This window comes from Diabrotica virgifera, chromosome 8, assembly GCF_917563875.1.
Source record: "Diabrotica virgifera virgifera chromosome 8, PGI_DIABVI_V3a".
In the NCBI taxonomy this organism is placed as follows: Eukaryota; Metazoa; Arthropoda; class Insecta; order Coleoptera; family Chrysomelidae; genus Diabrotica; species Diabrotica virgifera.
Window position 1 is genome coordinate 183,885,270 of NC_065450.1, and position 23,388 is coordinate 183,908,657.

The following is a 23,388-nucleotide window of genomic DNA, read 5'->3' on the forward strand; positions in this document are numbered from 1 at the left end:
GTCCAGTCTACACAGTCAAATGCCTTCTGATAATCCAGAAAGCAGATGATCATCGGAATTTTGAATTCTCGTGCTTTCTCAATGAGTTGTCGCATATTAAGAATTTGAAATGCACACAGGTCGCACGCGGCATAAAACGCTGGAGTCATTCTTCTGCATAGAAAGATCCGCCACCAAGATGGTACTAGAGGTAAACTTTGATAAAATCAAGTACATGCCAATCAATAGTAGGTCAGAAGTGACCCGAATTATCAGAATGAAAGGGGAATATATACAAAATGTCTCAGAATTTACACACCTAGGATCTCTAAAAAATAGAGACAACATGGCAAAGACATACATTCAGCGCAAAATCTATCAAACAAATCGAGCGTACAATGGACTTTTGAGACATCTGATATATTTACCTTCTTTAAGTGCCATCTCCGCGACGAAAGTTGGCAATCATCATGGCTATTCTGACCTTCGAGGCAGCTGCTGTGAACAGTTGCCTTGAGATGCAACCAAATCATTCTCAGGTTCTTCAACTAGGAAACGTGTCTCCTTCCTAGCTTCTCCTACCCTCTATTTTCCTTGGATTATCAAAATGTTGTATCTTTCGCCTCTCATCACATTTCCGGGATATTGCAAGTTCCTTTCTTTTATTGTGTTTTCCATTTTCCTCTCTCTGCCTATTCTCCTTCACATTTCTATATTCGTGACTCTATCTACCCGCGAAATCCTTAACACTCTTCTAGGACACACCGGGATAGACGGTAATGAGAAAGCAGATGAGCTGGCAAGGAACGGTTCATCAACTTTATATTTTGGCCCAGAACCTGCTCTAGGAGTACCTAAAACAATAATTAGGGGACAAGTCAGGGAATGGGTCAAAAACAAACACAAGGAATACTGGGGGAACGTACCTGGTCAGCGACACGGGAGGCCCTTAATAAGGGAACCCTCAAAACGGAGAGCTGAGGAACTAATAAAATTACATAGGAGTCAGCTCCGCATAATTACAGGTCTTCTCACGGGTCACTGTGCCCTAAAAGGACACCTGAATAGAATTGGGCTGTACGAAGGGAACCTTAACAGCAGACTGTGCAATAGAGGAACTGAAACAGCACATCATGTACTGTACGAGTGTGAGGCTTTGGATCACAAAAGGCAGGCTATTTATGGACAACCAAAATTAAGTCCAGCAGAATATGCCACCCAACCCATGCTAGGGATATACAATTTGGTACGTGGAACCAAGCTTGTGGATTGGGTGACATAAAAGGTAGGATGGTTGGCACAATAAGCCCATGAGGCTGCAGTGCCATCGGAGACATATGTCAGACGACCTCCAAAAAAAAAAAAAACACTCTTCTAAATGTTCACATTTCAAACGCGTCAGGGGTCTATTTATTGCTTCTTCTTCTTAACGTGCCCTATCAAGTTCCCTTGACGTTGACGAATAACATGGCGAAACTGTCTCTGTCTCGAGCTATTCTAAATAGTTGTTCTGCTTTCTTTATTCCTGTCCACTCCCGGATATTCTTCAACCAAGGGGCCTGCTTTCTTCCAATTCCTCTGCGTCCTTCGATTTTACCCATCATAATAAGTTGAAGAATATTATACCTGTCTCCCCTTACTACGTGTCCAAAATAGGCCATCTTTCTGTATTTGATGTTATCAAGCAGCTCGCGGGCAGCATTTGCTCTCTTAAGGACTGCCACATTTGTCAGCATAGCCGTCCATGGTATTTTCAGTGTACGTCTGTGACCACATTTCAAAGGTCTCCAATCGATTCATGGTGGATATTTTTAATGTCCATGCTTCGACACCATACAAGAGGACTGACCAAATGTAACATTTAATCATGCGCTTTCGAAGTTGAAGTTGCAAGTTATCATTACAGAAGAAGGACATCATTCTTAAAAATGTCGTGCGGGCTATCTCGATTCTACATTTTATCTCTTTATCTGGATCTAGTTGTTCACTAATATGGCAACCAAGATATTTAAAACTGGGTACTCTTTGAATTATATGATCATCAACATATATAACCGTGAATCTTGATGGGCCAAACGGCTAAATACCATGTATTTTGTTTTTGAACAGTTTATGTTTAGGCCAAATTCTCTTCCCACTGTGTCAATGGCATTTAAAAGGTGTTGTAATCCATTCATATCATCATTTAAAATAACTGTATCGTCTGCATATCTGATTGTATTTATCAAAATTCCATTAACTTTCACACCCCCTTCCAAATTATGCAGCGCTTCCTTAAATATTCTATCTGAATATAAATTGAATAACAGTGGGGACAGTATACAACCCTGTCTGACACCTCTTATTTATTGCATTTCGGTTTAATGGTTATGATTCAGCTCCATAGTAAAGCACACTGTGTACATACTTAGCATCCAAGCATTCTTGGGTCAGCACGTTAAAAGAAAATAGTGCCTCTCTTGTGCCAACTCCATTCCGAAATCCAAACTGGGAATCACTAATATCCATCTCCAGCTTAGCGTGTAGGTATTCTATTACGGATGATTTTTGGCAGGGTTTTTAAGGTATATATCTACCAAGGAATCCAAATGCCGGGTCTATAATGCTCTGATCAGATCAGTGCTCACCTATGCTCACCTATAATGTAGTCCGCACGCAAAAACAAAAGTAGTATTTATAATCACAAGTTTAGATAATGAAATTTATATGTTTTTTATGCCCGGTTGCACCAACAGATCTTAAGCTTAAGTCGAGAATATCATAAGAATTAATATAATATAATTATAATATATTCCAATAGGAACACCATAATATAATAATAGATATAATTGATAATAAGGTAAGAATCTAAAATTTTGGTGCAACGTAAGTGATACTCAAGGAGGCCCTATCTATATCTAGAGCTTAGCTAAGCTGGTAGTCCAGAAAGCCACTGCGCATCCGCTAGGAAAAATATTCTAATTCGGATTTTTTGCACAATCTTACTCAAAAAGGACTCCTTTTAACAAATTTGCATGTTGCCATGACCAAAACGTGGTCAAAAATTTTTTAAACGTTTTTTTTTTGTTTTTTTCCTAAAATTATTTTTTTTGCATGAAAAAAAGTTTTTTTGGGTTTTTTGGATCATTCCAAACAGAAAAGGTCTTTAGTGACTTTTCTCTAAAAATGATAGTTTTTGACATATCAGCGATTAAAAATTGAAAAATTGCGGAATCGGCCATTTTTAACCCTCAAAAACTATGTGAAAAACTTAAAATTTTAATGTTGCCAAGGTAGATAGATATTCTTTAAACATCGATTAATGAAATTCCGAAGAGTTTTTTGCAATACAATATTCAAAAATTCTTTGTTTCTTAATTGCTAATCAAGCGTGAGCGACACTATTTTCCAGCGACAGTATGGTGCAAATGGAATAAATTCGTTATTTCGTAAACGGGCGACTTTAAGGAAAAATCCCGAAACAGGTCGATTTTTGTTTTTAAGTTATAATATTGTGGCATATATGGTATACTAGTGACGTCATCCGTCTGGGCGTGATGACGTAATCGATGATTTTTTTAAATGAGAATAGGGGTCGTGTGGTAGCTCATTTGAAAGGTTCTTCAATTCTTTATTCAGTAATGTAAACATTCACATAATTATTTTTACAGGGTGCCCTTTTACTTCTTTTTGTGTCAAATAATTTAATTTAATAAAAATTTTTTGGACACCCTGTATAAATAATTATGTAAATGTTTATATTACTGAATAGAGAATTGAAGAACCTTTCAAATGAGCTAGCACACGACCCCTATTCTCATTTAAAAAAATCATCGATTACGTCATCACGCCCAGATGGATGACGTCACTAGTATACCATATATGCCACAATATCATAACTTAAAAATAAAAATCGACCTTTTTCGGGATTTTTCCTTTAAGTCGCCGGTTTATGAAATAACGAATTTATTCCTTTCATTTGCACCATATTGTCGGTGGAAAATAGTGTCGCGCACGCTTGATTAGCAATTAAAAAACAAAGGAGTTTTGAATATTATATTGCAAAAAACTCTTCAGGATTTCATCAATAGATGTTTAGCGAATATCTACCTACCTTGGCAACATTGAAATTTTCAGTTTTTCACATAGTTTTTGAGGGTTAAAAATGGCCGATTTCGCAATTTTTCAATTTTTTAATCGCTTATATGTCAAAAACTATCATTTTTAGAGAAAAGTCACTAAAGACCTTTTCTGTTTGGAATGATCCAAGAAACCTAAAAAAACTTTTTTCCATGCAAAAAAAATAATTTTAGGAAAAAAACAAAAAAAAAAACGTTTAAAAAATTTTTGACCACCTTTTGGTCCTGGCAACATGCGAATTTGATAAAAGGAGTCCTTTTTGAGTAAGATTGTGCAAAAAATCCGAATTAGAATATTTTTCCTAGCGGATGCGCAGTGGCTTTCTGGACTATGGAGCTTAAGATCTGTTGGTGCAACCAGGCATAAATAGTCTAAGATCCGAATATAGGCCGATTTGTACCCATCTGTTTGCCGGATGAAACATTGTTTTTATTAAATCTGATACATAGACAAATATTTCTAGCATGAGTTGCCTATCAAAATCGTGTCATAGCTATCCTTAAGGGGGGGCCGTAGGGGTTGAAATCAATATTTCAAGCACATTTTTTTAAAGTATGGTAGAATTGTTTTATTTTTAAATTAAATAGGCATAGTCAGTACAATTGACACCTGTGGCAAATGTGGTGGCAAATTTTTGAAGGCACCTCAAAATATAATGAATTTTGCGGTGGACTCATCAGAACTCATCATTAGCTCATGGTAAACAAAAAATAAAAAGTGTTTTATTAGCTTATGAGTTTTTTGAAGTAACGCTGTCGAGATTTTTTAGTTTTATCGACTTTTGACTTTTTGATATCACCCAGAAGTCAAAACAACGATTTTTTTTGCAAAAAGGGTGAAAATCAACATACTTAAATTTAAATTTTATGCTTATTTAAAAAATTCGCGCCAGCGCACTTGAGTGTAGTGAGAAACGGTCAACAGCTGTTCCCATTTTTGTTTGTAAATTACTCCGCGATTCAAGCATATATTCCGGTTTGCATCACTTTACGATTTGACAGACAAAAAAAAATTGAAAATAAAAGTTGACAATACTTTAAACGAGTTTTTCTCAAAACTGCTTTTTTCAAAGGCTGGAGACATTGCAACTCAAATCTACTTGACCAACCCACCTGGAATGTTGCATATATTTTATTTAGAGATTCCTTGAGGTAACGCTGTCGAGATAATTTTTGTTTTATGCTTATTTTTTGTTTAACAATAATAAATATGTCGATTTTCACCCTTTTTGCAAAAAAATTCGTTGTTTTGACTTCTGAGTGATATCAAAAAGTCAAAAGTCAATAATACTAAAAAACTCGACAGCGTTACCTCGAAAAACGAATAAGCTGATAACATCTTTTTTAAATTTTTTGTTTACCATGATCCAGTTATAAGTTCTGATGTCCACCGTAAAATTCATTGTTTTTTGAAGTCTCTTTAAAAATTTGCCACCGTTGGCTTATTTTTCAATATTTTCCTTGAATTGATTCTTGAATATTCTATGAATTGTACTGAATATGCCCATTTAATTTTAAAATAAAATAATTCTACCATACTTTCAAAAAAATGTGCTTGAAATATTGATTTCAACCCATACGGCCCACCCTTAAGGATAGCTATGACACGATTTTGATAGGCAACCCATGCTAGAAATATTTGTCTATGTATGAAATTTAATAAAAACAATGTTTCATCCGGCAACCAGATGGGTACAGATCGACCTATATTCGTATCCCGTACTATAAGATTTAAAATAATTTATTACTTCCATGTAATTACAACTGTTACCTATTTACGCAAATATATTTTTTCAGATATTGATGCCGCATAAACCAAAATCCAGACCATTCTTGGTGCTCCCTTTACTAGAATCAGATCTGTTGGAACGGGCCTCCCCAAACCTCCTGGACATGCCTACCAAAAACCCAGGCCTGCACCTTTTTACAAAAACTTTTCCATCTCACAAGAAACGAAAAGACTCAGATGAGAATAAAAGACCTCTTACAGCAACTTTAGAAAAACCGACCATTTTAGACATACGACTCATAGGAAAAATCGACATGAGTAAAATAAGGAAGGAATTCTTGAATATTTCAAACCTATGTCGTTTACCAATCCTTTTAAAAAAGTCTAAGAATTCAAAACCACACAGGCCTTTAAGTCTTCCACCACCAGCTATAGAAAAGAAGAAGAAAGCAAAGGATGCTGATGACTTAAGTATCTTAAGTATGGGGGAGGAAGAAGAGAGTACGCAAAGTGTCAGAGTGACAGGAAGGCATGCGTCAAAATTAAAAAGTATTAATGGAAAACGGACTGTGAAGACCTGTGATGATAATAATAATAATAGTAGTAGGACTATAAGGTAAGTGTCTTTTATTTAGTATTTTTTATTATAAATAATAATAATAATAATAATAATAATAATACGCTCTAATAGTAATAAAAAATATAAACTAAAAAGGGATAGTTCCCTAGGTTGGCTGTATACCATGTAGTTAAATAAACTCGAAGTTAATAGTCTAAGAGCTGGGAGCGGATTTTGTGCGTGATAAGTAATATGGAAAAACTATACGGGCATCTGTTGAATTAGTTTTAAGTCGCGGATCTTATTATTTTTTTTATGACGCTCATGATCGAGATAGTGCACCAAAATTTGGGAATAAGTAGGTCATGACGTACCTAAGTAAAATCTCTAGGGGCTCAACGCTGCGTAGCCGACAAAGAGGTGGGGGTAGGGGTGAATATAAAATATATAAGGGGTTTTTTGCGACGTTCGTGATTGAGATATTGCACCAAAATTTGGGTATAAGTAGACCATGACATAAATAATTAAAATCCCCAGAGCCGGAAACCAGAGTGGCGAAGGAAGGTAGATATAAGGGGTCAACATTCCGTTTTTTATTATTTTTTTTTGTGTCTCTCATGATCGAAATAGCGCGCCAAAATTTGGGAATAAGTAGGTCATGACGTAACTAAGTAAAATCTCCAGGAGTGGAACGCTGCGTCGCCGACAAAGGGGTGAGGCAGGGATGAATATAAAAAATGTAAAGGGTTTTTTGCGACGTTCGTGATTGAGATAGTGCACCAAAATTTGGGAATAAGTAGACCATGACATAACTAAGTAATATCCCCAGAGGCGGAAACCAGAGTGGCGGACGAGGGTAGTTATAAGGGGTAAAAGTCGCGGTTTTTATTATTTTTTTTGTGGCGCTCATGATGGAGATAGTGCACCAAAATTTGGGAGTAAGTAGGTTATGACGTAACTAAGTAAAATCTTCAGGGGCGGAACGCTGCTTGTGGTACAAAGGGGTGGTAGGTAGGGGTGACTATAAAAATATATGGGGGTTTTTTTTGCCGTTCGTGATCGAGATAGTGCACCAAAATTTGGGAATAAGTAGATCATGATATTACTAAGTAAAATCTCCAGGGGCTGAACGCTGCGTGGGGGACAAATGTTGTGCCGGGTCACAAAAAAAAATAATATACGCTGCGACTTTGACCCCTTAAAACTACCCTCATCCCCAAGTCTGGTTTCCGGCTCTGAGGATTTTACTTAGCTAAGTCATGGTCTACTTATTCCCAAATTTTGGTGCACTATCTCAATCTATCACGTCGCAAAAAACCCCTTATATTTTTTATATTCACACCTACCCCCACCCCTTTATCGGCCACGCAGCGTTCCACCCCTGGAGATTTTACTTAGTTACCTCATGGCCTACTTATTCCCAAATTTTGGTGCACTATCTCGATCATGAGCGTCACAAAAAAATAATAAAAACGGCGATTTTGACCCCTTATAACTACCGTCATGCCCAACTCTGGTTTCCGGCTCTAGGGATTTTACTTAGTTATGTCATGGTCTACTTATTTCCAAATTTTGGTGCACTCTCTCAATCACGAACATCGCAAAAAACCCCTTATATTTTTTGTATTCATCCCTGCCCCACCCCTTTGTCGGCCACGCAGCGTCCACCCCTGGAGATTTTACTTAGTTACGTCATGCCCTACTTATTTCCAAATTTTGGTGCACTCTCTCGATCATGAGCGTCACAAAAAAATAATAAAAACGGCGACTTTGACCCCTTATAACTACCCTCATCCCCAACTCTGGTTTCCGGCTCTGGAGATTTTACTTAGTAATGTCATGATCTACTTATTCCCAAATTTTGATCTACTATCTCAATCACGAACGTCGCAAAAAACCCTTTATATTTTTTATTTTCCCCCTACCCCCACCCCTTTGTCTGCCACGCAGCGTTCCGCCCCTAGAGATTTTACTTAGTTACGTCATGACCTACTTATTCCCAAATTTTGGTGCAGTATCTCGATCATGAGCGCCATAAAAAAAATAATAAAATCCGCGACTTTGACCCCTTATAACTACCCTCGGCCCCAACTCTGGTTTCCGGCCGTTGGTGAAAGTCATGTACACAACTAATTCAACATATCCCCGTATAGTTTTTCCATATTACTTATCACGCACAAAATCCGCTTCTATCTCTCCGACTATAACATCGAAGTAAAACAACTTCTAAGTCAGTAGTATGTATGGTTTGTTCGACAGTAAATGGTTTGAGTTCAATTAGTGCGGTCGTATATAGTGCGCATAATAAATGCAACTGGACCAGACATATTGAAAGAAGAAGTAGAATACGCAATAAGAAACGCTAAAAATGGAAAAGCAAACGGACCTGACGAAATCCCTACAGAACTGCTGAAGCTTTTGATTGATAAATCCGTAACCATAATATTACATATATTCAATACAATATACAGTACTGGTATAATACCGCAAGAATGGTTGCTGTCTACGTTTGTCACCATACCGAAGAAAACTAAGGCAATGCAATGTTCAGATCATCGAACAATCTCCTTGATGAGTCACCTGCTTAAAATATTTCTTAGAGTCATCCACAACCGAATCTATCAAAAACTAGACATCGATATTAACGATACACAGATGGGATTCAGAAAAGGATTAGGTACAAGGGATGCTGTCTTTGCCTTGAACGTTCTAACACAGAGATGCCTAGATGTTAACCAAGAGGTACACGCCTGCTTTATAGACTTTAAAAAGGCCTTTGACAAAGTTCGCCACAGTAAACTCAAAGAAATCCTGGAGAGTAAGAACATTGACACCAGAGATATACAAATAATATTAAATCTGTACTGGAATCAGCGAGCTAATATAAAAAAAGAAGACCAAACATCGGATGAAATAGAAATACGTAGAGGGGTACGACAGGGTTGTATATTGTCACCGCTCTTGTTTAATATCTACAGCGAACAAATATACCAAGAAGCTCTCTCATATGCAAACGAAGGGATAATAGTCAATGGAGAAGTTATCAATAACATTCGATATGCTGACGATACTGTGATAATGGCAAGAACAGCGCAAGATCTACAACATCTGGTTGAAAGTATGAATGAGATATGTAATAACTACGGCATAAGGATGAACGTCAAAAAAACCAAATATATGACCTTCAGTAAGAATCCAATAAATGACACTAGTATCACAATAAACTGTACCCAACTTGAAAAAGTAAACGAATACAAATACTTAGGAACCCTTATCAATGAAACAGGTGACCAAAATCACGAGATAAAAAGACGTATTGAAATTGCCAGGTCTACTTTTATAAAAATGAAAAAATTATTTTGTAATCGTGATATTAGTATTCATCTACGAACTAGAATGTTAAAATGCTATGTATTCAGTACTTTGCTCTACGGTGTTGAGCCATGGACTCTTAAACAGAGGAATATTAAAAATCTTGAAAGTTTTGAGATGTGGTGCTACCGCCGTATACTAAGAATAAGTTGGGTGGATAAAATTACAAATGAAGAAGTAATACGCAGAATAAATAACGAGCCAGAAGTTCTACTGAATATAAAAAAGAGAAAACTTGAATACTTAGGCCACCTGATGAGGGGACAAAAGTACACATTCCTACAAAATATAATGCAAGGAAAAATCCAAGGACGAAGAAATCCAGGCCGTAGAAGAATGTCCTGGATGAGAAATTTGAGAGAGTGGTTTGGCTGTACCACTAACGAATTGTTCAAAACAGCAGTAAATAAAATTAGAATCGCCCTAATGATATCCAATCTCCGATAGGAGAGGCACTCAAAGAAGAAGTGCGGTCGTAAATATTATTAAATTTATATGACCTGGCCCATTGTTAAGACCCACCCGGAGCGATAAGCCACCGAGGTAGACAGAGTTGGTCTTTTGCAATTAACACTGACTAGACGGTACTCCCATAATAAAGCCTAAAATAAATTTTACCTGAAACCGGGCCTTTTGTACTATTATCGGTTAATCCGGGCTGTTTATAGTGGTAACTAATTGAACTTAACCATTTACTGTTTAACATACCATACAATTTAATAAAATGCTAAAAAATCCCAATGGATTGCATAAAATAGAAATAGAAATAGAAATAGAAATATTTATTGATCCTTTCAAAACATTTTTACAAATGTATAGGACAGGTCATATACATGATTTTACATTGTAGAACAGTAATATAACTGTTACAAGCTAACATGGTTCAGCTACAAAATTTTATTTAGGTACCTAACACCTAACACGTGATAACATATATTATAAAATAACATATTTGGACATATACAAAACAATTTATACATAAAAAATAAAATAGTTTAAAATAGTTTATAGGCTATCGTCAAGTAATACTTTGACTGAATAGTAGCATTTGGCTAATAATAAATTTTTGATTTTATTTTTGTAACTGTTAAAACTAGCAATCTCCTGAATTTCATCGGGAAGTTTATTGTACAATTTCATTCCCATAAATTTAAAACTATTTTCTAATCTTGATGTTTTAAACTGGGGTATTCGGAGCTTATTAGAATTTCTTGTATGGTAATCATGTCGATGAGCATTAGTTTCAAATTGATTGAAATTTTCTTTGTATGTTAAGAACATGTTAACAAATATGTTAAGAAAAAACGTTTTCGGACCTATCAGTCCATCATTACTGAACCTAAAATAGAATAAGTACTCCCACTAATAAAATTGAAAAAAATGGTTGAAATTTTGAATGTTAAAAAATGTGGTTATGATTACTTTTACTTACTCGTATACTTGCTAACCAGTCCCAGAACCAAACACTGGTTATAATTCAATCTACATTCTAAAGTAGTAAAATTGAAATGGCTTAACGCCGATGTTACTGGATCTGGATAACCTCCGGTAACATGATGAAACCCTATACGGAAACTTTAAACAACCATATTGGGCATCTGGCAAAATTTTTATTCTTATACCAAGACCATTAAACTTTAGAATAAGCGAACACCAATATTATATTAAAATGAGAATCTGATAGATCTCAAATATATAAACGCGCATGGGAAAATAAACATAGAGTTCAATGAAAAGATTCAAGTATAGTCCTGGAAGAAAAACAGATGCTCAAAAGAGAAGAATCAAAGAAGCGGCTCTAATTATGTTAAGGCTACGGCTCCACGGGCTGGAAATTGACGCTAGCAGTAGCCGCAAAACGAACTTAAGGTTCCGCAGAACGGAATAGGAATAGCCGAACTGTACCGACTACAGGACTTGTGCGTAGTCGGTTCAGTTCGGCTATTCCTATTCCGTTCCGTGGAACCTTAGGCTACGGCTCCACGGGCGGGAAATTGACGCTAGCAGTAGCAGTAAAATGAACTTAAGGTTCCGCGGAACGGAATGGGAATAGCCGAACTGAACCTACTACGCACAAGTCCTCTAGTCCAGAGGTTCTCAATCTGTGGTACATGTACCATAGGTGGTACATATCATTATTGGCGGTGGTACACAAAACACAGAAAAAATTAAAATAGTAGTACGTAGTAAGTATTCATAATACAATTTAAAAATATAGGTGGTACCAAAAATAATAAAAATAACTGTAGATGGTACATCACTCAAAAAGGTTGAGAACCGCTGCTCTAGTCGGTACAGTTCGGCTATCCCTATTCCGTTCCGCGGAACCTTAAGTTCATTTTACTGCTACTGCTAGCGTCAATTTCCCGCCCGTGGAGCCGTAGCCTTAAGTTCGTTTTGCGGCTACTGCTAGCGTCAATTTCCAGCCCGTGGAGCCGTAGCCTAAATGAAACCCATTGCCTTGCAAATTCTTCGGTAGAAATTCCTCGGTCGAGTAGTTTTTAAACAATTCTATTTTAGTCTATTCTATTTTTCTAGTTTAGTTTATAAACAATATTTATAAGGGCTTTTTTATCTAGTTCTTTTCGTTAGATCTCAAATTTTTATGATTTTAAAAAATCATATTCATTTTTAATTGTTTACTTATAGTCCAGAGAAATAAGATTTTTCTCGTGACACATCCCCCTCCAGGCCGAAACCAAATTTTTTGAGTAGTATGGACATCTATATTAATAACCTATATGTTTCCTGCAGCCGATTTTGATGATATACATAGTTATAATCAAATGAAGATCAAAAACGGTAAATTTTTGCCTTTTTCGTCTATTACCAAAAACAAAAAATTTTAAACAAACTTGAGAATAAGAAACTCATAAACCATATAAAAAACTTCAATATGGCGCTCGCTGAATATGTCTATCCTTATTTGTTGCTTAGAAAATTGCAAAATAAATAATACATTTTAAGATTTTATAAATGTTCATAACTTCTGTAAAAATTAAGTTAGAACCTTCTTATTTCACGGAATGTTGAGAATTCTTGTGCTTAAATTACATTTTAAATTTAAAAGTAATTGGTCAAGAAGTTTAAGAGTTATTTAATTTGTTTATCCCAAATTCATTTTTTTTTCAACACTATAAGTCAAAAAATTATGAGGTTACAGTAATACTTCGGAGAGTTTATGAAAGAAGAACATTCATACTATTAACTTAATTAGAAAAAAATGGCAAAAAGTAATTTTTTCTATAACCGTGTTAAAAATGCAATTTTTAGCACTCCATGCGTGCGTTAAAAATGCTACTTTAAGGCACTAGTGCTTTAATAGTATATTGTGCAACAAGTGCAGAAAGGTACTAATTTCTCACGAGTTTGAAAAGTTGCAGTACGAGCGCAAGCGAGTGCCGCAATTCAAACGAGTGAGAAATTACCTTTCTCCACGTGTTTCACACTATACTTTCTCTACAAGCACAGTTTTTCCTAAAAATAAAAATCACAATTTCCAAACGACGATTAATTATAATAGGTACCTATGTGATAAATTTTAAACTGTATTTAATTAATACCTACTAATCAATTTAAATTCCTTATACCTAAATAAATTGCACAGAAATCAGTTAAAAAATTAATGCACTGCCTTAATTTGTTTAAATTTAAACAATTATTACACATTATTGACATTATATTTATGCAGTCACGGATTTACACAAAACCTACTTCATTCGACGTCTCTTGCACAGGTTGCTAAATCCTTATTGGTTATTTGATAATTATAAAATGTTTAATAAGAATAAAATTGTAAAATAAAACAGTTGTAACATCCATAATTTAGTTTCTATGCTATAGTTAAATATAATAATTGTCTTATAGGTTATATATTTGTCTAAAGTTTAACCACGGATGTAAACAGAATATAACGTTACTCAGAATGAGGTAGTCAACTGTGCAGAAAAGAACTTTGCGGCACAGAACCGTCACTTTTCTGCACACCAGTGGCGTAGCTAGCCCCACGGGGGCCCCATATCAATGTTTGTCGCGGGGCCCTTTTCCCCCGCGACAAAAGTAGCAAATACGCTTGTATAGAATGGAATAGAAATATGTTTTATTGTCACTGAAAATTTTACAATTTTATGGAAAAAGCTTACAAAAAGTCGAAAAAAAAACAAAAAACAAATACAGTTTACTGAAATTACATAAATCGTCAATTTAGTACGAAATAAAATATAACGAAATAAAACAAAAAAATTTATTGCAAAATTTAAATAAATTGCACACTATGTACATAATACAACCGTAGGCACTAATACGTTCTACGCATAACACCCAAATATAGATAATAATAATAAACCTAATTAACTCTTTTAAACCAAAGTAGAAAAATAGATTTGAATTGTCGAGATTCATTGTTTGAAAACAGATTCAGTTTTTCAATCCAAGGATGAATGGACATTGAAAATGAGCTTAAACAGAAGCTCTGTTCTGATGGTATAACGGCGAGCGGCGGGCAAATACACTTCTCCAAGAAATTAACGTATCATCTAAATGGGTTATTTTTGATATTTCGAATTTCCTAAACCTGTTGTTTGATTTAAGTGATTTTTTAATGTGTTATAGCTTTATTCTTTAACAACATCGCTGTAATGATATTGTTGCTAGACAGGTAAATTGTCATTGTATACCGGGTGTGCCAATCAAACTGTGATTTTTCCTCTCAAAGTTCGCGTGACACTGTGGAATATTTTAGCATTTATAAAATACTGAAATTAAAACCCAACTATACATAATTATAGCCTCATATTTTATTAACATTCTGTTTTTTTATTCATTCGCTTTTGATTCATTCAGTCTTATGTTGGATAATAAAAGTTAGGTACTTTAACAACTAGCCTTCTTTTTCGTCTTTTAAATAAGTAAGACAAACTCTAAAGCGGCCCATAAATTGCGTTCTTGCTCGATAGTTTTGTTCGACGAGCAAGTCTGTTCGAACAAAAATTATTATTGCATCATTTTTGCAAGAGAGCAAGAATGACAGTTTTCAACCCACACGCTCTAGAGAGCCAGAGTGGCCTGACTGATTTTGACATTACTTTACACAATCAAAGAATATGATTAGAAGCTATCAATGTGCGATTTTTTTAGTAATTGTATGTTGACCAATAACGATTCTTGGTCAACATAAAACTATTAAAACAATCGGACATTGTTAGCTTCCGATCATTTTCTTTGATTATGTAAAGTAATTTTAAAATCCGTTAGGCCACTCTGGTTCTCATGGTCTCATAATATGTCAACCGGTTTTAGAGCAATAAAGAAATCGTCAGTTTGTAAGATAAATCTTAACATCCTCTATCTCGGACATACGTTTATAAAGCAAACTGTCATTATTTTTTCATGCAGAATTAACCCTTACTGTTTGCCATACTTATTTAAAAACACACCGTATTGATTAAAAATAAGGCTAGTCAGTTTTTAAAGTATTAACTAACTTCTTTATTATCCAACATAAGCGAATAAATCGAAAAACAGAATGTTAAGAAAACATGAGGCTATAGTTGGGTTTTAATTTCAGTAAGTATTTTATAAATGCTATAATATTACACAGGGTGACGCGAACCGCGAACTTTGAGAAAAAATCGCAGTTTGTTTGATATACAGCCGGTACACAATGACAATTTACCTGTCTAGCCACAATATTATTACAACGATAGGTATTGTTCAAGAATATGGCTATAACATATTAAAAAATTACTTAAATCGGAAAACAGGTTTAGGAAATATGAGACATTAAAAATGACCAATTTTTAAGGTGGTGCGTTAATTTCTTGGAGAAGTGTAGATATACATAAATACAAAACAATACCTGTTTCAAATATTCAAAGATAAAGCGATTACAAAAATTTCAATTTGGCATTATACATTATACAATACCTCACTCACAGCCAACGGAATTGACAATGAGAGGTAGCTTGAAAACAAAAAAGCTCTGTTCTTATGGGGCAGAGAATAGATAATAGATAAATATGATTTATATAGGTATAGATAAAGAATCCACTACACCAAAATGTTGATATCCAAACAACATACACTGTTTCAAAGCATTTTAATAGTGAAATAATTGTAGAAAACTTTATTCAATTTTTGTAAATGGAATTTTGTTTCGACATGCCGCGGTGGGGCCACCGAATGTCGGGGGCCCCATATAATTGATACGGCTGATACGGCGGTAGCTACGCCTCTGCTGCACACTAATGTCAAATATCTTATACTGTGAGAAAATATCAAGTTTGCTAACATAAAACCGTGCAGAAAAGTGCACTTTGAATAGTGGTTGTAGAAAAAATATTTTTAAGGCACTGCAATTCATATTGACCGTATAGACAATTTTGATGTAATGTCAAAAAATATAAAAATGGAATGTCAGTCAAGTTCAAGTAAAAGTTTTTGTACATATTGTCCTGTAATTACGTTTGTAGAAAAAATATTGTATGATATGCGTGTTAAAAAGTACATTTTTAAGGCACTCATGTGAATTGCAGATTCGCTATCGCTCATTCTGCAAACTTTCACATGCGTGCCTTAAACGTGTACTTTTAACACTTATATCATAAATAACTATTAAACAGTGTAAAATTATTTTGCAAGAACATGTCGATTTTCTGCTTACTTATAAACAATTAGAATAACTTTTTAACCGTTAACCGTAGAAAAATTGATTTTACATATTTAGAAAAACTGAATTTTTATACACATATAGAAAGAAAAACAATAATTGTTTTTAGGACAATTATTGTCCTAGGACAATTAGGAACGAAGTTAGCCCCCGTTTTTAATTCACATGTTCTTGCAAAATAATTTTGCAATATTTAGAATTATTTTTTGTAATTTTTCTTAATAAAATTAATAGTGTAAATCTTCTTCTTTCATAAACTATCCAAAGTATTACTGTAACTTCATCATTCTCTGACTTACAGTGTTGCAAAAAAATAATTTAGGATAAACAAATTAAATAACTTTTAAAATATTTGACCAATTGCTTTGAAATTTAGGGTATGATTTAAGCACCAGAAGGCTCAGCATTCGGTGTAATAAGAAGGCTCTTAATTAATTTTTACATAAGTCATGAATATTTATAAAAACTCAAAATTTATGATTTATTTTGCAATTTTCTAAGCAACCAATAAGGATAGACATATTCAGCTAACGCCATATTGAAGTTTTTTTATACGATTTATGAGTTTCTTACTCTCAAATTTGTTTAAATCGCTTAAATTTTTGGCAATAGACGAAAAAAGTGAAAATTTACCAGAAAAAAGAATTTGCCGTTTTTTGATCTTCATTTGTTTATAACTACGTTTATCGTCAAAATCGGCTGCAGGAAACATATAGGTTATTATTATAGATGTCCATACTACTCAAAAAATTTGGTTTCGGCCTGGAGGGGGTTGTGTGACCAACAGGATATTTTTTTCCTTATTCCTCTGAACTATTACAAATAATTGATGCAGAATGAAGTATGAAGTATAGAATGAAGTTTTTGCCTTATACACGATTAAATTATCTGCGCCATTTTACCTTTACAAAAAAACTAAATACACCATCAGATAGGTTATGAAAAAACACATCTTTTAAAATAAAAAAGAAGTTTGTACGACTCATTGAACCTACTTTTCTCAAGCGAAAGGTTTATAACCAATGTGCTTTTGCTTTGTCCTTACAAATTTATGGAGCAGAGATTTTATCTATGTATCTCCTAGATACCTGTGTTATTGAGTTTCTTCGAGAAATTTCAGTTTCCCTGGTATATAACAGTATATTTATCTAATATTGAGCAACAGACAAAAGAGTGCCACTAAAAAAGATGAAGAATATAATTTTTTTCTATCTCTAGAATCTAGAGTCCATTTTTTGTAATTTATTTATGAATATCAAATTTTTCGTCTATCCTTAAAGTTATCAAAAATATCAATATTGAATTAAAGTATCTTCAAGGACATCTGATAACAAATTTAAATATTTTCAGCGGTAGTAAAAAAACATCAACTAATTTCCTTAATAGATATTTAGTAAAAATGCATTAAATCTGCTAATAATATTTTTATTAACATTTAATGGTGTTAACTAACAATCAATTATTCATTGTACAAAGCCGTGTGCGTCAATTTTCTCAGCTATAAACAAATAAGTATATGGAATACATGGAAATACAGATAAATAAGAAAATTAGTTTTAATTTTTTTATAATAGAATTGAAAATAAAAACGTATTTTTTGTATGTTTAATTATTGCTCAGTCTAGTAAATGACGTTTTATTGAGTTCGTTACGAGTACATTGACGTATGTGGGTTTATACAGGGAAAAATTGAAAAAAAATACATTTCCACTTTGAAAAATACACTAAGAATCAAAATAGCTTTATTCTTCAATGTAATAATATTATTGCTAAACAGGTAATTGTCATTGTATACCGGGTGTAACAATGATAGTGTGGCTTTTCCTCAAAGTTTGGAACACCCTGTGTAATATTCTAGCGTATATAAAATATTGAAATTAAAACTCAACTATAGCCTCAGGCTTTATTAACATTTTTCTTTTTGATTCATTCGCTTAAGTGTGATAATAAAAAAGTTAGGTACTTTAACAACTAGCCATGTTATTCATCAATATTTCTAAATAAGTGCGACAAACTTTAAGGGTAATTCTGCATGAAAAAATAATGACCGTTTGCTTTATAAACATATGTCCACAAATGCTTCGCTTCCGAGATACGGGATGTTGAATTTTTTCTTTCAGACTGACGATTTATTTATTGATCGACTGCGCGGTTTACTTGTTTTCCCCCTGTTTTCCTTGGTAACTTCAAAAGCGGCATTAGAGTGAGATCAAGTAAAACAGGTAAACCGTGGAGTCGACGTTGGCAAACCGACCACATATGGACAAGCCCTAAGCTAAGCGAAAGGCCGCATGGGCGATATAGTCCAGAGAAATAAATTTTTTCTCGTGACACATCCCCCTCCAGGCCGAAACCAAATTTTTTGAGTAGTATGGACATCTGTATTATTAACCTATATGTTTCCTGCAGCCGATTTTGATAATATACATAGTTATAAACAAATGAAGATCAAAAAACAGTAAATTATCGCTTTTTTGGTCTATTACCAAAAAGTTAAGCACTTTAAACAAATTTGAGAGTAGGATACTCATAAATCGTATAAAAAACTTCAATATGGCGTTCGCTGAATATGTCCATCCTTATTGGTTGCTTCGAAAATTGCAAAATAAATAATAAATTTTGAGTTTTTATAAATATTCATAACTTAGGTAAAAATTAACTTAGAATCTTCTTATTACACGGAATGCCGAGACTTCTTGTACTTAAATTATATTTTAAATTTCAAAGCAATTGGTCAAATAGTTTAAAAGTTATTTAATTTGTTTATCCTAAATTCATTTTTTTTGCAGCACTATAAGTCAGAAAATTATGAGGTTACAATAATACTTCGGACAGTTTATGAAAGAAGAACATTTATACTATTACCTTAATTAAAAATAAATGATAAAAAATAATTTTAAACAGTGTAAAATTATTTTGCAAAAACATGTCGATTTTTTGCTTACTTATAAACAATTAGAATAACTTTTTAACCGTTACCCATAGAAAAATTATTTTTTCATAGTTAGAAAGACTGAATTTTTATACACATTTAGAAAGAAAAACAACTGTCCTAGGACAATTAGAGACAAAGTTAGCCCCCCCATTTTTTTAATTCACATGTTTTTGCAAAATTATTTTGCAATATTTATAATTATTTTTTGTCATTTTTTTTAATTAAATTAATACTGTAAATTTGCTTCTTTCATAAACTATCCAAAATATTACTGTAACTTCATCATTTTCTGACTTACAGTGTTGCAAAAAAAAATAATTTTGGATAAACAAATTAAATAACTTTTAAACTATTTGACCAATTGCTTTGACATTTAGGGTATGATGTAAGCACCATAAGTCTCAGCATTCCGTGTAATAAGAAGGTTCTAAGTTAATTTTTACATAAATTATGAATATTTATAAAAACTCAAAATTTATGATTTATTTTGCAATTTTCTAAGCAACCAATAAGGATAGACATATTCAGCGAACGCCATATTGAAGTTTTTTATACAGTGTATGAGTTTATTACTCTCAAATTTGTTTAAAATGCCCAATTTTTTAGTAATATACGAAAAAAGCGAAAATTTACCGTTTTTTGATCTTCATTTGTTTATAACTATGTATATCATCAAAATCGGCTGCAGGAAACATATAGGTTAGTATTATAGATGATCAAACTACTCGAAAAATTTGGCTTCGGCCTGGAGGGGGTTGTGTCACCAACAAGATATTTTTTTTCCTTATTTCTCTGTACTAATAATTTACGGCGCCGTAAGAACAGTAAACCTGACGAGGCATTGGTTGACTAACCAATTGTAGATGAAATAGTGAAATAGGAGTTAGTCAACCAATGCCTCGTCAGGTTTACTGCTCTTACGGCGCCGTAAATTATCGGCCGTGTGGCCTTTCGCTTAATGGTCATCTGATACCAAATTAAAATATTTTCAGTGACTGTAAAAACATTCACTGACATACTTAGTCGGTTCTCTAAACTCAGACACAACTGGCTAGTGCTTTTAGTAAGTAATTTTGGCAATTTGGTAAAATTGGTAAAAAAATAATTACTAAATAGTTAATAATTACTAAATAGTTAAAAAATTGATAAAAAACAAAAAAATTACAGACTTAAATCACTAGCCAGTTGTGTCTGAGTTTAGCGAACCGACTATACCCTTTCCGTAATAGAATTTAGTAAAAATGCATTAAATGTGCTAACAGGATTTTTATTAGCATTTAATGGTGTTAACTAACATCAATTATTCATTGTACAAAGCCATGTGCGTCATTTCTTGAAATTTCTAATAGGAGTTCCGATATTCTTAGCTATAAATAAATATACATGGAAATACAAATCAATAAAAAAACTAGTTTAAATTTTTTTATAATAGAAGTGAAAATACTAACGTATTTTTTGTAACTTTAATTGCTCAGTTTAGTAAATGATATGAAAACGTTTTATTGATTTTGTTACGAGGACATTGACGCATGTCTGTAATTTCTATGTTAATATTTGAATAGATGATAAATATATTGGAGAACGTGTAACTATTATATACCTACCTACATATTTTTAAATATCTACTGTTTTTTAGTACTTACTAGCTAATGTTTAAAAGTTAAAGAAATAAAAATTACCAAAAAACAAAAAAAACTCAAAAATATAATGTATACAAACAGTGCCGCGCCAGCATGTGGTAGAGCCTGTGTGCAAAACATTTAATGGCGCCTAAAAAATACGCATGTTTTTTTAAATCGTCTCATTAAATAAAACAATGTTAATGGTACGGAAGCCCAAGCGGGGATTTTTGCAGTGACCCGAGCGCGTCAGATTATCACATGGGGAGCAACCTTGTATCCTGTAAATGTACCCCTACCATATATTGGCTCTTAATAGAGTTCGTTAACGGCGGTCCGAAAAAAATCTAACCTTATAAAAACTCGAAATCGTCAGATTACGATAAGGTAAGTTAAAAAATACATGCAAAACAGTGTATATTTCAAAAATCTGACGATTTTAACGGGGCATAAGGAAATGTGCGGGTCACAAAGTTTCACAAAAAAAGCGAATATTTCACGAAATGAACGTCAGATCGAAAAACTAAAAAATACGTGTTCAATATTTTTCAAAAATCTATCGAATGATACCAAACACAACACCGCACGGAGATGGTGGGAGGTAAATTTAAAATTTTAAATACGAAACCTGCGATATTTCGCGAAATGAACATCAGATCGAAAAAATAAAAAATTCACGTATCCAATATTTCTGAAAAATCTATCGAATGACACCAAACACGACGCCCCGCGGATGTGGGGTGGGGGTTACTTGAAAATGTTGAATAGGAGCCCCCATTTTTTATTGCAGATTTGGATTTCTTACTTAAAAATAAGTAACTTTTATTCGAGACATTTTTTCGAATTATGGATAAAATGGCGCAATAATCTAAAAAAACGGTTGTTGGAAATGGAAAATTAAATTAAAAATGGACCCACTTTACTTAATAGTATGGTATAACTAGACCCAAACCCAGACATCCAAAGTGAAAGTTATCCTCCAACACCAAATTGTTCTATATGGTCCACATAATGTTCAGAAAAAAGTCACACCATTTTGAGCTTCGGGTTTGGGGGGGAGAGGGGGAGAAATCGGTAAATTCGTAGTTTTTTAAGTTTTTCGTAAATATTTCTAAAACTATACGATTTAGCATAAACAACGTTCTATACAAAAATGTTCTACACTAAATTTGAAATAAAAAAGGTCCTATGCATAATCCTTCTTAAATGAACGGTTTCAAAGTTACAGAGGTAGTATAGTATAATTACACCATTTTGAGCGTCCGGTTTGGGGGGGGGGATGGGGGAAAAGTCGGTAAATTAGTAGTTTTTTTAAGTTTTTCGTCAATATTTCTAAAACTATGTTTTAGCGTAAACAACTTTCTATACAAAAATATTCTACATAAAATTTAAAACAAAAAAGGTCCTATACACAATTGTTATAAAATCAACGGTTTCAGAGTTACGGAGGGTGAAAGTGGAGGTTTTCGATACTTTTTATATTTTTTGGGCAATTTCCTACTAGTTTTCTTTAAGAGGATTGGGTTTTATACATCAAATTTGCTATCTCAGTGGTCGATGTTCAGTTTGCTATGTTAGTGATAAGCCCTTGAAGAGACGTTAACCTCACCACCCAAAATCATCATCAATTGCCCAAAAAATATAAAAAGTATCGAAAACCTCCACTTTAACCCTCCGTAACTCTGGAACCGTTGATTTTATAACAATTATGTATAAGACCTTTTTTCTTTTAAATTATGTGTAGAACAGTTTTGTATAGAATATTGTTTACGCTAAAGCATAGTTTTAGAAATATTGACGAAAAACGTAAAAAAAACTACTAATTTACAGACTTCTCCCCCATCTCCCCCCCAAACCGGACGCTCAAAATGGTGTAACTTTTTACTGAACCATATGTGGACCATATAGAACAATTTGGTGTTGGAGGAAAACTTTTATTTTTGATGTCTGGGTTAGGCCTTTTTTTGGACCAATTATACTATACCACCTCTGTAACTTTGGAACCGTTCATTCTAGAAGGATTATGCATTGGACCTTTTTTATTTCAAATTTAATGTACAACATTTTTGTATAGAAGGTTGTTCATGCTAAACCGCAGAGTTTTAGAAATATTGACGAATAACGCAAGAAACTACGAATTTACCGATTTCTCCCCCCTCTCCCCCCCAAACCCGACGCTCAAAATGGTGTGACTTTTTTCTGAAGATTATGTGGACCATATAGAACAATTTGGTGTTGGAGGAGAACTTTCACTTTGGATGTCTGGGTTACGCCATCTTTTGGATCAATCTTATCATACTATAACTTTTTTTGGTTTTAGGACCTACTCTTCACAACCCAATAGGTCCCCAAAGCGCTCGAGTGACTGCACATTTAGCATACTTTGCTCCCCTACCATTATATATCCAAT

General features: G+C 33.7%; 1 protein-coding gene across 5 annotated transcripts in view; it reads left to right on the top strand.

The window, feature by feature from the left end:
- LOC114337269 (zinc finger protein 474-like) overlaps window positions 1-23,388 on the top strand; it is a 296,452-nt gene that overhangs the window by 26,340 nt on the left and 246,724 nt on the right. For all 5 annotated transcript variants that reach the window (XR_007700087.1, XR_007700086.1, XM_050657987.1 and 2 more), the window contains exon 2: window positions 5,895-6,442. Coding sequence is in view for 3 of the 5 variants with exons in the window: in XM_050657987.1 (XP_050513944.1) it covers window positions 5,901-6,442 (542 nt within the window). In the remaining 2 variants the exon portion in view is untranslated. The remainder of the gene's footprint in view (window positions 1-5,894; window positions 6,443-23,388) is intronic.